This window comes from Eulemur rufifrons, chromosome 1 (genome assembly GCF_041146395.1).
Source record: "Eulemur rufifrons isolate Redbay chromosome 1, OSU_ERuf_1, whole genome shotgun sequence".
NCBI classification, from domain to species: domain Eukaryota; kingdom Metazoa; phylum Chordata; class Mammalia; order Primates; family Lemuridae; genus Eulemur; species Eulemur rufifrons.
The window spans coordinates 29,662,160-29,676,007 of NC_090983.1; the positions used below are offsets into that span (position 1 = coordinate 29,662,160).

General features: G+C 42.2%; 1 protein-coding gene across 2 annotated transcripts in view; it reads left to right on the top strand.

The window, feature by feature from the left end:
* RAPH1 (Ras association (RalGDS/AF-6) and pleckstrin homology domains 1) overlaps positions 1-7,454 on the top strand; it is a 99,839-nt gene extending 92,385 nt beyond the window's left edge. For both annotated transcript variants that reach the window (XM_069484109.1, XM_069484190.1), the window contains exon 14: positions 9-7,454. In XM_069484109.1, the coding sequence (XP_069340210.1) occupies positions 9-1,994 (1,986 nt within the window). In that variant the 3' untranslated portion in view covers positions 1,995-7,454. The remainder of the gene's footprint in view (positions 1-8) is intronic.
* Positions 7,455-13,848: the final 6,394 nt, after the last annotated feature.

Genomic DNA, 13,848 nt, shown 5'->3' on the forward strand with positions numbered 1-13,848 from the left:
CTTTTTAGGCCAGAATGGAGTCTATGAATCGGCCCTACACTTCACTTGTGCCTCCTTTATCCCCACAACCTAAGATAGTCACCCCTTACACTGCTTCACAGCCTTCCCCACCCCTCCCGCCACCCCCACCCCCGCCCCCTCCACCTCCCCCGCCCCCACCCCCACCCCCTCCCCCTCTCCCCAGCCAATCCGCACCTTCTACGGGCTCAGCAGCCCCCACATTTGTCAAGTACAGCACGATAACAAGGCTGCAGAACGCAGCTCAGCAGTCGTGGCCCATAGGTAGACTTCCACCACCCCCAGTGATGCAACCACAGTCAGTAAAGCCTCAGATCCTGGTGCCCCCCAATGGAGTTGTTCCACCTCCCCCTCCCCCTCCGCCTCCCCCAACCCCTGGCTCAGCTATGGCCCAGCTGAAGCCGGCACCATGTGGCCCGTCCCTCCCACAGTTCAGCCCCCCACCTCCTCCGCTGAAGATTCATCAAGTTCAGCATATTACTCAGGCGACTCCTCCAACACCCCCCCCACCTCCTCCCGTCCCTGCACCCCTCCCTCCCCAAGCCCCCCCAAAACCTCTCGTGACCATCCCTCCCGCAACCAGCACCAAGACTGTGCTGCCTGTTGTGACACAAGCTACACCACCCACACCAACTCCTCCAGTGCCCCCAGCAAAAAAGCAGCTGCCTTTCCCTGTTTCTCATGTCCCACCCTCTTCCCCTGCCCCTCCTGGTCCAGTCCCCCCACCTACATTACCCAAGCAGCAGAGCTTCTGTGTGAAACCCCCTCCCTCTCCACTGTCCCCCGTGCCCTCAGTGCCCTCAGTGGTGAAGCAGATCGCCAGCCAGTTCCCGCCACCTCCAGCCCCTCCTCCTATGGAATCTCAGCCCCTAAAACCCATCCCAGCAAATGTAGCTCCACAGTCCCCTCCTGCTGTGAAAGCAAAACCCAAGTGGCAGCCCAGCTCCATCCCTGTCCCCTCTCCTGACTTCCCTCCTCCCCCTCCTGAGAGCAGCCTGGTGTTTCCTCCTCCACTGCCACCACCAGCCCCAGCGCCCCCACCACCACCGCCCACAGCTTCTCCTGCCCCTGACAAAAGTGGATCTCCAGGCAAAAAGACCAGTAAGACATCCAGCCCCGGGGGAAAGAAACCACCCCCAACCCCACAGCGCAACTCCAGCATTAAATCCAGTGGTTGTGCAGAGCACCCTGAGCCTAAGAGACCCTCGGTTGACAGGCTAGTGAGCAAGTTTGCACCACCGGCAGAATCCGGGTCTCCCAGCAAGGAGACCCCACCACCTCCTGCAGCACCGCCCAAACCTGGCAAACTAAATCTTTCTGGAGTTAACCTTCCTGGAGTTCTCCAACAAGGGTGTGTGTCAGCAAAAGCCTCTGTTCTGAGTGGGCATGGAAAGGACTCCGTGGTGGAATTTCCTTCTCCCCCGTCTGATTCTGACTTTCCACCCCCTCCACCTGAAATAGAGCTTCCTCTGCCCCCTGTGGAGATTCCAGCAGTATTCTCGGGCAACACCTCTCCAAAAGTGGCAGTTGTTAATCCTCAACCACAGCCGTGGTCTAAAACATCAGTGAAGAAAGCCCCTCCACCCACACGGCCCAAACGGAATGACAGCACCCGCCTCACTCAAGCGGAGATCTCAGAGCAGCCAGCAATGGCCACAGTTGTGCCACAAGTGCCCACCTCTCCCAAATCCAGCCTTAGTGTCCAGCCTGCATTCCTGGCTGACCTCAACAGGACACTGCAACGGAAGTCCATCACTCGGCATGGCTCGCTCTCCTCCTCCCGCATGTCCAGAGCAGAACCCACAGCCACCATGGATGATATGGCCTTGCCCCCGCCACCCCCTGAACTGCTGTCTGAGCAGCAGAAGGCTGGTTACGGAGGCAGTCACATATCAGGCTATGCGACACTGCGGAGAGGACCCCCTCCTGCTCCCCCCAAAAGAGACCAGAACACCAAGCTCTCGAGAGACTGGTAGCTGCCATAGGACTTTATTTTCATGATATCTGTAATCTGTTCTACAATCAGCTCACCTGATCATCTGTGAATTCAGGTGTTCAGAGCCTCCTGGTGTGGTGGTGTTATTCAGGTAGTGTCCAGCTATATGTATGTGTGTGTACATGTGTGCATATATGTGTATACATATTATATGTATGTGTATGTGTGTTTAGAGAGAATGAGCTGAGAGTGATTCTGTTTATTCCTTTTCTCTCCTAATCTAAAAGTGGTGTTTGTGTGTTTTGGGTGGAAGAGGCATGGAAGGGGATGTGTGTACTGTCTCTTACGATTTCATTTAATCTATCATGTGGATTGGACCAAAAACTTCTAATTAATTATTTAGAAGGTATTTTATAAGTGTCTGTCCATGTGTAGCCTATTTGTGCATGTTGTGTATTATATAATTAAGGAATAGATGTATAATGTGCTATTTCTCAGTTTGAGAAAATGACCAGAATGTTTAGTGTATCTATAGGGCTTTTGTGTTTTTCCCCCCAGTTGGCTGAAGTTAGAACTGCTTGACTGACACTTCATTATTATATGTAAAGGGGCACTTTAAATCAGGAAAATCTCTCAGCTTCACAGAGCAGGTAAATAGTGCAGGATGGGGAATGTTCACAAACGTCATCTGTATATGGTTGTGCCTAGAAAGTAAATGCATGGTGTAACTAGACCATTCTAGTTGCAGTACTGCTGCAATGATCCTACCCACATCTAGGATGTTTTCTCTCACAGGTAAGTTCTTTGCCTATAATACACGAATAATTTAGTGCTATAATCCTGGATAGTTCCTTTTCAGTACTATTTTAGGAATCTTCATCAATTTGGCTTCATGGTCCTTTGCTTTGATTTATTGTAAGAGCGTGTCCAACACAATATCCCTATGTTCTGTCCCAATATATCTTTGGGTCACCAGTATGTTTTTGTAGTGTGTGCTTTAGATAGATGTTGATATTAGATATCTATAGACAATTGGTATGTGAAATATACACATCTTGTGCCCAATATGGTACATCATTACAAAAAACACACTTTCTGAAATGCCTATTTTGTGTATTGCTCTATAGGAGGGGTGATGAGAAAGAACAAAACTGGCCCCTGTGCAAATGTCATTAATCAGGTTGTATATGGGTTATAACACCTGATACAAAGAATTCATTAAGTATACCACTATCATGGAGGAAAAGAAAATAAATGAGGTTTTGACAGTTTCATCCATAGCTACTGGAGCTACTGGTCGCAGCCCAGTTGTGGAAATTTGTCCAGGTTACCAGGTGTTCTGATAAAGTAGTGTAGTCCAAGTACAGTAAGTAGCATTACACATTATGCATGTGCAGTTTGGTATAACATGGAATCATTGCTCCAAGAACACACTATACTTCTCTGTGTTTTTTTTCCTGTGAATTTTCCTTAGTACATGAAGAAATGTGTACTGTCTCATCAATTTATGATGATAAATGACTGCTAGGAATAAAATGCAATCTTAGAGCTGCTCTGAAACAAGAGAATAAAAACTGGCCATCCCAGCACTTGTAAAGTGAGCACGTCTTGTAGAAAGTCTTATGCCTATTATGTGTAAGGATTGATTACTAATGCAAACTGCAGAAATCTTGTGACACTGTCCCACAAGGAAAAATTGATGCCAATAAAGTGGGGCAGTGATGGTAAATAATTCGAGAATGAGCAAAACTTGTACTGTGTCCACAAGGTCTTACTGTAATCCACTCTCCAAGAAAACTGCATCGTGGAGAGTAAGTGGCACCACTCCATTGCTGCGTCTCCGGCATCTCCAGGATATTGTTCAGTTCGTTCATGTGGTTATGGAGCAATAAGAATATATACCATGGTGTAGTTTTATAAAGCTCTGCTTCTTTAAAAGATATTTTTTTGGATCTTTCCAGTTGTTCACAAAGTTTTGTGTGCTTGATAGGCTTTTGAAGTGACCTTTTAGCACATCTGCATTGTTAATTTAAGCATGCACAGCAGTTTGGGTATCATTTGAGTAGATTGCCAAGCTCCACCGTGACTCATGAGTGAAGTAGTTTCCCAGTCTTCTGCCTGCAGTTTTATATTCTAAGGATCACCCATATTTGTGGGTTAAAGTTATTAAGAATATGAATCCAATTTCCTAAGTATTCATCCCTAGAGTTTTGCTTTGGGTTGTTTTATTGTGGTGGAGTTTTTTAAATATGAAGGTAGACAATTTCAGCTTTTCTGAGGGGAAAAATAACGTACCCCAATCTTCTTTCACCCATGATTAGAGCCCTAAAACAACAGCCTTTATTTTTCAATGCAGGATTTCCTGGATTTCTTGCTTGTGTCAATCCTGACGATAGCCATCCTGAATAGATGCTTCTGGTATATTTTCCCGAAAAAGCAGACATCCTTTTGAACACTTGTGAAGCCAAGAAGAGAGCAGGGCCAGAGGAAGGGGGACTAAGTCCTTTTTACCCCAAGTCCAGTGGCTTGTCTGACAAGCTGTTTCCCTTATTATATTCTCCAAGGATGGAAATGGCTATTAATTAAAAAACAAAACTAAACTCTTTTATACCACATGTATGAAACAACTGAATTTAAGAAAACCTAAAATGGTACTTTAGGTTATACTTCTAGTATTTTACTCCCTAATGGGTTTTTCTTAAATTTGAAATTTTGTTGGGATGTAGAGTTTTTTTCCTGAGACTCCTCTATATCTCGTAGCTCCTCTTCTTTTCTGGTGTATTCCTGGAAAGCATTTACTGCCAGATGACATTAGTACTGTGCCTTCCTTCACTGCCTTCTGCTCGGCAGCTCTAGCCCAGCTTGGCTGCTTCAGGTCAAAGAAGGAATCTAGACAGTTGACTTAACCATACTGAAGTCAACAGCATGGATGATCTCATCCTGCTACAGAAAGCAGTGTAAACAGGTGCCTATCAGAGATAGTGACTTGCTTAATTAGTGACACCCTTAATTTCTACTGTAGATAATTTCAAAATTGGATCACTCTATGCTTTTAAGTTTGGGCACCAACTCTGAAGGACAAAAGAACCTATTCTCAGTAAAACAACTTCAGGTTCATAGGTAATATAAATATTAGATGTTAGACGACTCTGTTGAATTTTACCAGGTTGGCTTTTACTCTCAAACTTAAAAAGTTTTTTTCCCCTTAGCTGCTATAATTCTCATTCGGAGAAGTAACTATTGAGGTTTTTATAGATACCCACTTAACTGTAAATTAGATTTTTTTAATTTCTGGGACTTTTTAAAATGAGAAAGATAGCAGAGTCTTAAGTTATGGAAAACTATTTCCATCAGAAAATTTCAAATGAAGTAACATAAACATGGGTGTTTTACAGTCCTCTAAAAAAAAGGTGCTCCTGCCCACCGATGGCATATCCTGTAAAAAAAAAAAAAAAAGAAAAGGGCTGTGAACTGTCATAGGTCCTCTCTCTACATCTGTTTTGTCACTGAAAACAATGCTGAGTTTACCGAGAAAGAAAAAATTGGGGGATCATAGTAATTTAGTAAAGTGACAACTCTTGAGATCAAGGTTAATAGGAGCTGTATATCCAATTCAAGTTTCAGAAGCTGCTGTTCTGGGAAAATAAGCAGCTTGTTTCAAGGATGTAAGGTTATAAATTAGCCTGAAGAATATTTTAACTGATGTAATCCCACAGATTTTATTCAAGTTTAAATTAAACCCATATAATCCTGTGTGACTGTAGGTGTGATGACTCGTTCAATAAAATAGGTGTAAAAATCTGGGCTTATACACTTGCAAGGATGACTATATATAAAAACCTTTAGATTGCAAGTACCTTTTGGCACTTTGATTTTATACACACACATACTTGACATCATTTGTATAAAGCAGGGTACTCCTAACCCTGTAGGGATATGTGACCTCTTACAAAGTTGAGATTTGATCCAAAGAGAAATGCAAGTAGAACAGAATTAAATACCTACGGTCTTAAGATTTTCCTATTAAACTTCAATGAGAACATTTCTATACCTTTACCAGTATATCCCTCAAAGAGAATAGTTCTCAATTCTTATTGTGCCCTTGGACAGTCTCCATGTAAAACAAATCTGAAATTTAGCCGTAGAATGAATTTGCTAAATATAAGCAAAACAACATACTTGAGAGACACTTGAAGGGAAAAACTCCCCAACTGGTTTGCTTTTTGCTTGAAGTAATAAACCATTTAGAAGAGAAAACAATATTTGCTGTAATCCCCAGTGCCTTGAATTCCTTTGGCAGAATAGCATTTTTTAAAAAAAATCAAAGCAAACTTTGAGGTGCTAATGAAAGCAAAGGAAGGTATTTCAAGTTTTGGCAGAAATGGAAAAAAGTGATTGTCTCAAAAGAGATGGCTTCATCTACCTAAAACGGGGTCTGGCTGCTTTTTACCAAAGACATTTAGAAAAGTGAATCAAGTCATATTTTAAAGATGGCTACACTGAGAAGTCTGTTGATCGTGGATGGCTACTAATAACCAAGCTCATGATTGTGGAAGCCTCAACCTCCTCTTAGGCACTAAAACATGTCTACAGCACTTAAGGGGGTGGGGGGAAAAAACTTACATTTTGGAAACTGTTCATTTGTTCATTAAATTTATTGTAACCTAATACCAAAAACTGCCATTCTCATGATTCCCCACCTCTTAAATTTTTTTCTCTGCTTGTAAATAATCCCTCCTAGAAAAAAAGCATTAACTGGAATGTTTCAAATGATTTTGCTTAATTTTATTATCAGCGACTCATGAACTCTTCTTACAGAATGTACATTTAAGATAAGATATCATTAGCTTGTGCTAAGTGTTGTAAAAACATTGTTTACGGTTTTAAAGGAAAATTGCACATTATATTTAACTGGGGTTGCTCCCTCCCCTCCCCATTTCTTTAAAAAAAAAAAAAAACAGTCAATGCTCACATAGACTTCTAGGCTGTGGGAGCTTTGCCATAAATAGATAGAAACAAAGTAAAAATATACTTTTTTAAAGCATGAAAAAGATGACACAAGGAACTGCATTATAAAGTATCAGATAGAGGACATCATTCAAAGGATTATGTACAGCTCAGTAAAGATGAAGTTACAATTTTTCTTTCAGCTTTGTTATTTTCTTCTGCATAAATGTATGCTCTCATTTCATTACGTGCCTTGCTCCCTGATTGTGTAAAACTATATAGAGAGATATATATGAGAGAGATATATTCAGTACTACTGACGATGTTTTTGTTCTGCTGGATTAAGTTATTTTCTAAGTTGCTCTTGCCAGTTACTGTCAGTAAAATATTGTAATGGCTTAGGACAGTAGTCGTACAGTCAGTGTAAATTTGTTTTTCAGTTACATGTTTTCATTATGTCAGTTTACCCAATCCTTAATAAAAAGAAAAAAAATAGATTTCATTTAAACATGGTGACTTGAGTGTTTGTGGATCTGTACTATTAAGAGCCTGGTTTTGCTTTTTATGTTGGAGTATCTATAGGCCATATACAGTAAGAACAAATTAAGTATGATGGTGAATAAACTTTTTTTTTATTTCAGCATATTTTGGGAGTACAAATGTTTACACATACTGCCTTTGCCTTGCCCGAGTCAGATCTTCAAGCGTGTCCATCCCCCCGACAGTGCGTACCCCACCCATTAGGTGTGAATACACCCATCCCCCCTCCCCTTCCCACCTGCCCAACACCCGATGAATATTACTACTATATGTGCACATATCTGTTGCTCAGTTAATACCAGTTTGAAGGTGAGTGTATCTGGTGCTTGTTTTTCCATGCTTGTGATACTTAGTAGAATAGGCTGCAGCTCTATCCAGGATAATACAAGAGGTGCTAGACCACCATTGTTTTTTGTAGCTGAGTAGTACTCCATAGACCACATTTTATTAATCCATTCATGTATTGATGGGCACTTGGGTTGTTTCCACATCTTTGCAATTGTGAATTGTGCTACTATAAACATTCTAGTGCAGATGTCTTTTTTATAGAATGTCATTTTTCCCTTTGGGTAGATGCCCAGTAATGGGATTGCTGGATCAAATGGTAGTTCTACTTGTAGCTCTTTGAGGTATCTCCATATTACTTTCTATAAAGGTTGTACTAGTTTGCAGTCCCATGGGCAGGGAATGAGTGTTCCTATCTCTCTGCATCCATGCCAACATTACTGTTTTGGGACTTTTTGATAAAAGCCATGTTCACTGGAGTTAAGTGATATCTCATTGTGGTTTTGATTTGCATTCCCCTGATGATTAGAGATGTTGAGCATTTTTTCATGTTTTTTGGCCATTAGTCTGTCTTCTTTAGAAAAGTTTCTGTTCATGTCCTTTGCCCACTTTTTAATGGGGTGGTTTTTTTTTCTTGGTGATTTTCCTGAGTTCTGTATAGATTCTAGTTATCAGCCCTTTCTCGGATGTGTAGCATGCGAATATTTTCCCTCATTCTGTAGGTTGTCTGTCTGCTCTCATGATAGTTTCCTTGGCTGTGCAGAAGCGTTTTAATTTGATCAGGTCCCATTTACTTATTTTTGTTGTTGCTTTCATTGCCTTTGGGGTTGTCTTCATGAATTCTTTGCCTAGGCTGATGTCTCTGAGAGTTTTTCCAATGTTTTCTTCTAGAATTCTTATAGTTTCATGCCTTAGGTTTAAGTCTGTTATCCATAGTGAGTTGATTTTTGTGACAGGTGTGGATCCTATTTCAGTCTTCTACATGTGGCTATCCAATTTTCCCTGCACCATTTATTGAATAAGGATTGTTTTCTTCAGTGTATGTTTTTGTTTGCTTTGTCAAAGATTAGATGGCTATATAAGGGTGGTTTTAATATGGGTTCTCAGTTCTGTTCCATTGGTCTATGTCCCTGTTCTTGTGCCAATACCATGCTGTTTTAGTTACTGTAGCCTTGTAGTATAGATTGAAGCCTCCTAATTTGTTTTTTTGCTTAAGATTGCTCTGGCTATACGGGGTCTTCTCTGGTTCTGTATGAAGCATAGAATTTTTTCTAGATCTGCAAAAAATGATGTTGGTATTTTAATAAGGATTGCATTGAATCTGTAGATCACTTTGGGTAATACAGACATTTTAACAATGTCGATTCTGCCAGCCGATGAGCACGGTATGGTTTTTCCATCTGTTTACAGGGAGAACTACAAAACATTGAGAGAGGGAATAGCAGAAGATGTAGAGGTCTTTTACCTCCTTAGTTAAATATATTCCTAGGTATTTTATTTTCCTTCTTGCTATTGTGAAGGATACCGAGTCTTTGATTTGGTTCTCAGTTTGTTGTTGGCATACAGGAATGCTACTGATTTCTGTATGTTGATTTTGTAACCTGAGACTTTACTGAATTTATCAATTCCAATAGTCTCATGGCAGAATCTTTGGAGTTTTCTACATATAAGATCATATTGTCAGTGAAGAGCTATAGTTTGACCTCTACATGGATGCCCTTGATTTCCTTCTCTTGTGTCATTGCTCTGGCTAGGACTTCCAGCACTACGTTCAGTACAAGTGGTGATAGAGGGCAATGTTGTCTCGTTCCAGTTCTAACCAGGAATGTTTTCAATTTTTCCCTATTCAGTATGTTGGCTGTGGGTTTGTCATATATGGCTTTTATCATTTTGAGGTAAGTCCTGTCCATGCCTATTTTGTTAAGTGTTCTTATCACAAAAGGGTGGTGAATTTTGTGAAATGCTTTTTCTGCATCTAGTGAGAGGATCATCATGGTCTTGTTTTTGCATCTATTTATGTGGTGAATTCCATTTATAGATTTGCGTATGTTGAACCACCCTGCATCTCTGGAATGAAGTCCGCTTGGTCATGATGGATTATTTTTTTTTTATAAGCACCTGAATTGGTTTGCTAGGATTTTATTGAGAATTTTGTATCTATAGTCATAAGGGATATTGGCCTGTAGCTTTTTTTTTGTGGAGTCCTCTCCTGGTTTTGGTATGAGAGTGATGTTGGCTTCATAAAATGTATGGAGGAGGACTCCTTCCTTCTCAATGTTGTGGAATAATTTCTGCAGGACAGACATCAGTTCTTCTTTGTAGGTCTGGTAAAATTCAGGTGTGAAACCATCTGGTCCAGGACTTTACTTTTTAGGAAGACTTTTTTATTGCTGCTTCAATTTTGTTAGTTGATATTGGTCTGTTCAGGAATTCTATTTCTTCCTGATTGAGCCTAGGGAGGCTGTGTGTTTCTAAGAATTTGTCCATTTCTTCCACGTTTTCAAGTTCATAGGCGTAGAGGTTTATATAGTATTCATACATGATATTTTCTATTTCCGTGGTATCAGTTGTAATTTCTCCTTTTTCATTCCTGATCGAGCTTATTAGAGTCCTTCCTTTTCTGCTTGTTAATCGAATAGGAGGCGTGTCAATGTTTTTTTCAAAGAACCAATGTTTTATTAATCTTTAGTTTTTTATTATCAATTTCATTTAGTTCTGCTCTGATCTTTATTTCTTTTCTTCTGCTGGGTTTGCGGTTGGTTTGCTCATCCTTTTCCAGTTCTTTGAGGCGATTCATTAGATTGTTGATTTGTGATCTTTCTGTCTTTTGGATGTAGGCATTTATGGATATAAATTTTCCTCTTAGGACTGCATTAGCTGTGTTGCACAGATTTTGATATCTTGTGTCTCCCTTATCATTTAGTTCAAAGAATCTTTTGATTTCCATCTTAATTTCCTCCTTAACCCAATAATTGTTCAGCAGGTAGTTGTTTAGTTTCCATGACTTTGTGTATAGATGAGTTTCTGTTGGAGTTGATTTCTAATTTTATTCCACTGTGATCTCAGAAAATACATGGTATAATTTCTATTTTTTTTTAATTTGTTGAGACATGTTTTGTGGCCTAGGATATGGTCAATCTTAGAAAGTGTCCCATGAGCTGATGAGAAAAATGTATATTCAGTGGTTTTGGGGGAGACTGTTCTGTAAATGTCTGTCAGGCGAATTTGTTCTAGAGTTCTGTTGAAGTCCATTGTTTCTTTGCTTATATTCTGTTTGGAGGTTCTGTCCTGTTCTGTCAGAGGGGTGTTGAAGTCCACAGCTATTACAGTGCTGCTACTTATCATTGTTGAGATCAAATAGGGTTTGCTTTATGAATCTGGGTGGCACCAATATTTAGAACTGTTATGTCTTCTTGTTGAATTGTATTCTTCACTATTATATAGTGTCTATAGTCTTCCGTTACTTTTGTTGATTTGAAGACTAAGTTATCTGAAATCAGAACTGCTATGCCAGCATTCTTTTGGTTTCCATTTGCATGGAATATTGTTTTCCATCCCTTCACCATGAGTCTGAATAGATCCTTGTGGGTTATGTGTGTTTCCTGTAGACAGCAGATACTTGGCTTGTGTGTATTTATCCATTCAGCTAGCCTGTGTCTCTTTAATGGGCGGTTCAAGCCATTCACATTTATTGAAAGAATTGATTAAGTGGGGCAGATTTCTGTTCATCCTGTTGAATTGAACTTTGTTGCTCTGTCTTGAGCCATTGTGGTATCTGGCCTTTGACCTTTAGCCTTTGGATTTTACACTGGTGTCTCTTGTGTTGATCCATGTGTAATGCTGTTCTGAGTGCTTCCTGGAGGGTAGGTCTCATCTTGTTGAATTCACTCCGTCTTTGCTTGTCTAAGATCATCTTTATTTCTTCCTCGTATAAGAAACGTAGTTTTGCAGGATACAGAATTTTAGGCTGGGCATTATTCTGTTTGAGAAGACTAAGAATGGAGCCCCAGTATCTTCTGGCTTGTAAGGTCTCAGTTGAGAGGTCTGCAGTTGGTCTGATGGGTTTTCCTTTATAGGTTACCTGCTGCTTTCACCTTACAGGTTGTAGGAGGGCCTCTTGTGTGTTTACTTTGGCCACTCTGATGACTATGTGTAGTGGTGTCTTCCCGTTTGCAATGAATCTCCCAGGAGTCCTTTGAGCTTCTTGTACCTGGATATCTAGATTTCTAGCAAGGCCAGGGAAGTTTTTCTCCATTATATCCTCAAATAGTTTATCCAACCCTTGAGTATTTTCTTGTTGACCCTCAAAGATGCCTATGATTCTTATGTTGGGCCTCTTCACATAATCTTGTAGGCTTTGCTCTTTTATTTCTGTGCTCTATCTGTGACTGACTTAATTGAAAGGTGTTGTCTTCAATCCCTGAGATTCTTTCTTCTGCTCGATATAGCCTATTCTTGAAGCTTTCCACTGTGTCTTGTAATTCCTTGAATAAATTCAATTCCAGAAGTTTTGGTTTTTCTTTAATATTTCAATTTCTTTAGTGAATTTTTCTTGTGGTCTCCGAGTTGGGTATCCATTTTCTCTTGCATTCTCTTACAATCCATGTTTGAAATTCTGCCATTTCGGTGTTCTGATTTTGCTTGGTATGCATTGCTAGAGAGCTGGTGTTCCCTTTTGGGGGTGTCCTTTAAGTTTAATTCTTCATACTTCCAGAGTTCTTTCGCTGATTCCTTCCCATCTGGAGCAGCTGTTGCTTCTTACCTATGGATTTTCGTTTAGATGGTGACACACCTAGTTTAGTCTCTGAGCCAGTAGGTGGTGCTTGTGGGTGAGAATGGACCTCCCCGTCAGTAGGTGGCACTTGCTGGGAGGAGCAAGCTGCAGTGGTCTCTTTGGGTCCTGTAACCAGCTCTTGTTCCTCTAGAGAGGCAGTCTAGTGCCTCAGGTGGTGGGTGGAGCCATGAGACTTCCAGATGTGTCCTTATTCTCCACCTCAGGAGGGGTGGGTGGTGGGGTGAGGCAGGGTTGGATTGGGCGAGCCTGCCCTCTAGCTCCACAGATGCTTTTAGCAGGGATCAAAGGTCTGTTCCCTGCCTCTGGGCAAAGCTGCTAGGGAGGGGCTGAAGTGGCTCCACTTAACCAGAAAGTATGTGTGTAGAGGTTGGCCTTCCTCCTTTCCACCCTGCCCTATGCTGCAGTTTCTCCCGGGCCTCTGCCAGCAGGCAGGACCTCAACCATAATGTGGACCGGGAGGTTCCCTGCAGTGAGGATCACAGCCTAAGCTGGGAGCGTGGCCCTCCCCTGGGAGGAGGGGTGCCCCTCCAGCACGCTACAGCTAGGACCCACTTGGATCTGTCCCTGGAAGTACACACACCTCAGTAGACTAATTCACGAATATCCCTTCTGTGCCCTCAGGCAATGCAATCGAGACCTGGGTGTACAGGATCTGGCCTGCAGGCCTGTCCCCTGAGCCCCCGAGATCAATCCCTGACCATGGCAGGGAGAAGAATGCTGGTCCCAAGTCACCCGTGGGGTGCCCAATCTAGATCAAAGTCTCTCTCCCTTGGGGTTTGCCCTGCTCTGCTGGAATCACTGGGTAAGCACCACAAGAAATGGCTGGCAGGCATGAAGCTCACAGACTGAGCATCCCTCAGTCTACTGCAGGGCCCCAAAAGGAAAGGTCCTGTTCCCTGTGGATGCCTCTGGGTGGTGGCTAAATTGTCTCTATAGGCAGCAGCGGGTACAGGAAGGGGAGAATGAAGCAATATGGTGCCTGCCCATCGGCTCGGGTCTGTGGGGCAGGAGGTGCCCCGAGGGAGCTGGGAGCCTGGTGACCTGCCTGCAAGAGGCTCTCTGCTCACGGGCAGCAGCAGTCTCTGCGCTGGTGTCGGCAGGTCTCTCCAGCAGCTCAGGAGCCCACCAGCAGTCAAAGATGTAAGGGAGGGGGATTTTAACTGCTCCACTTACCCTGTCGCTGGTCTCCAAGCCTCTCAGGACTTAATCCCTGCTGATGCCCTTCTCCTTCCAGTTCTGCTCCACAACCTCTTCCCGTGGAGTCTCCTGTAGGTTCAGGCACCCTTCCTTCTGACCCTCATCCAATCTATGTTTGTCTGCGTATTTT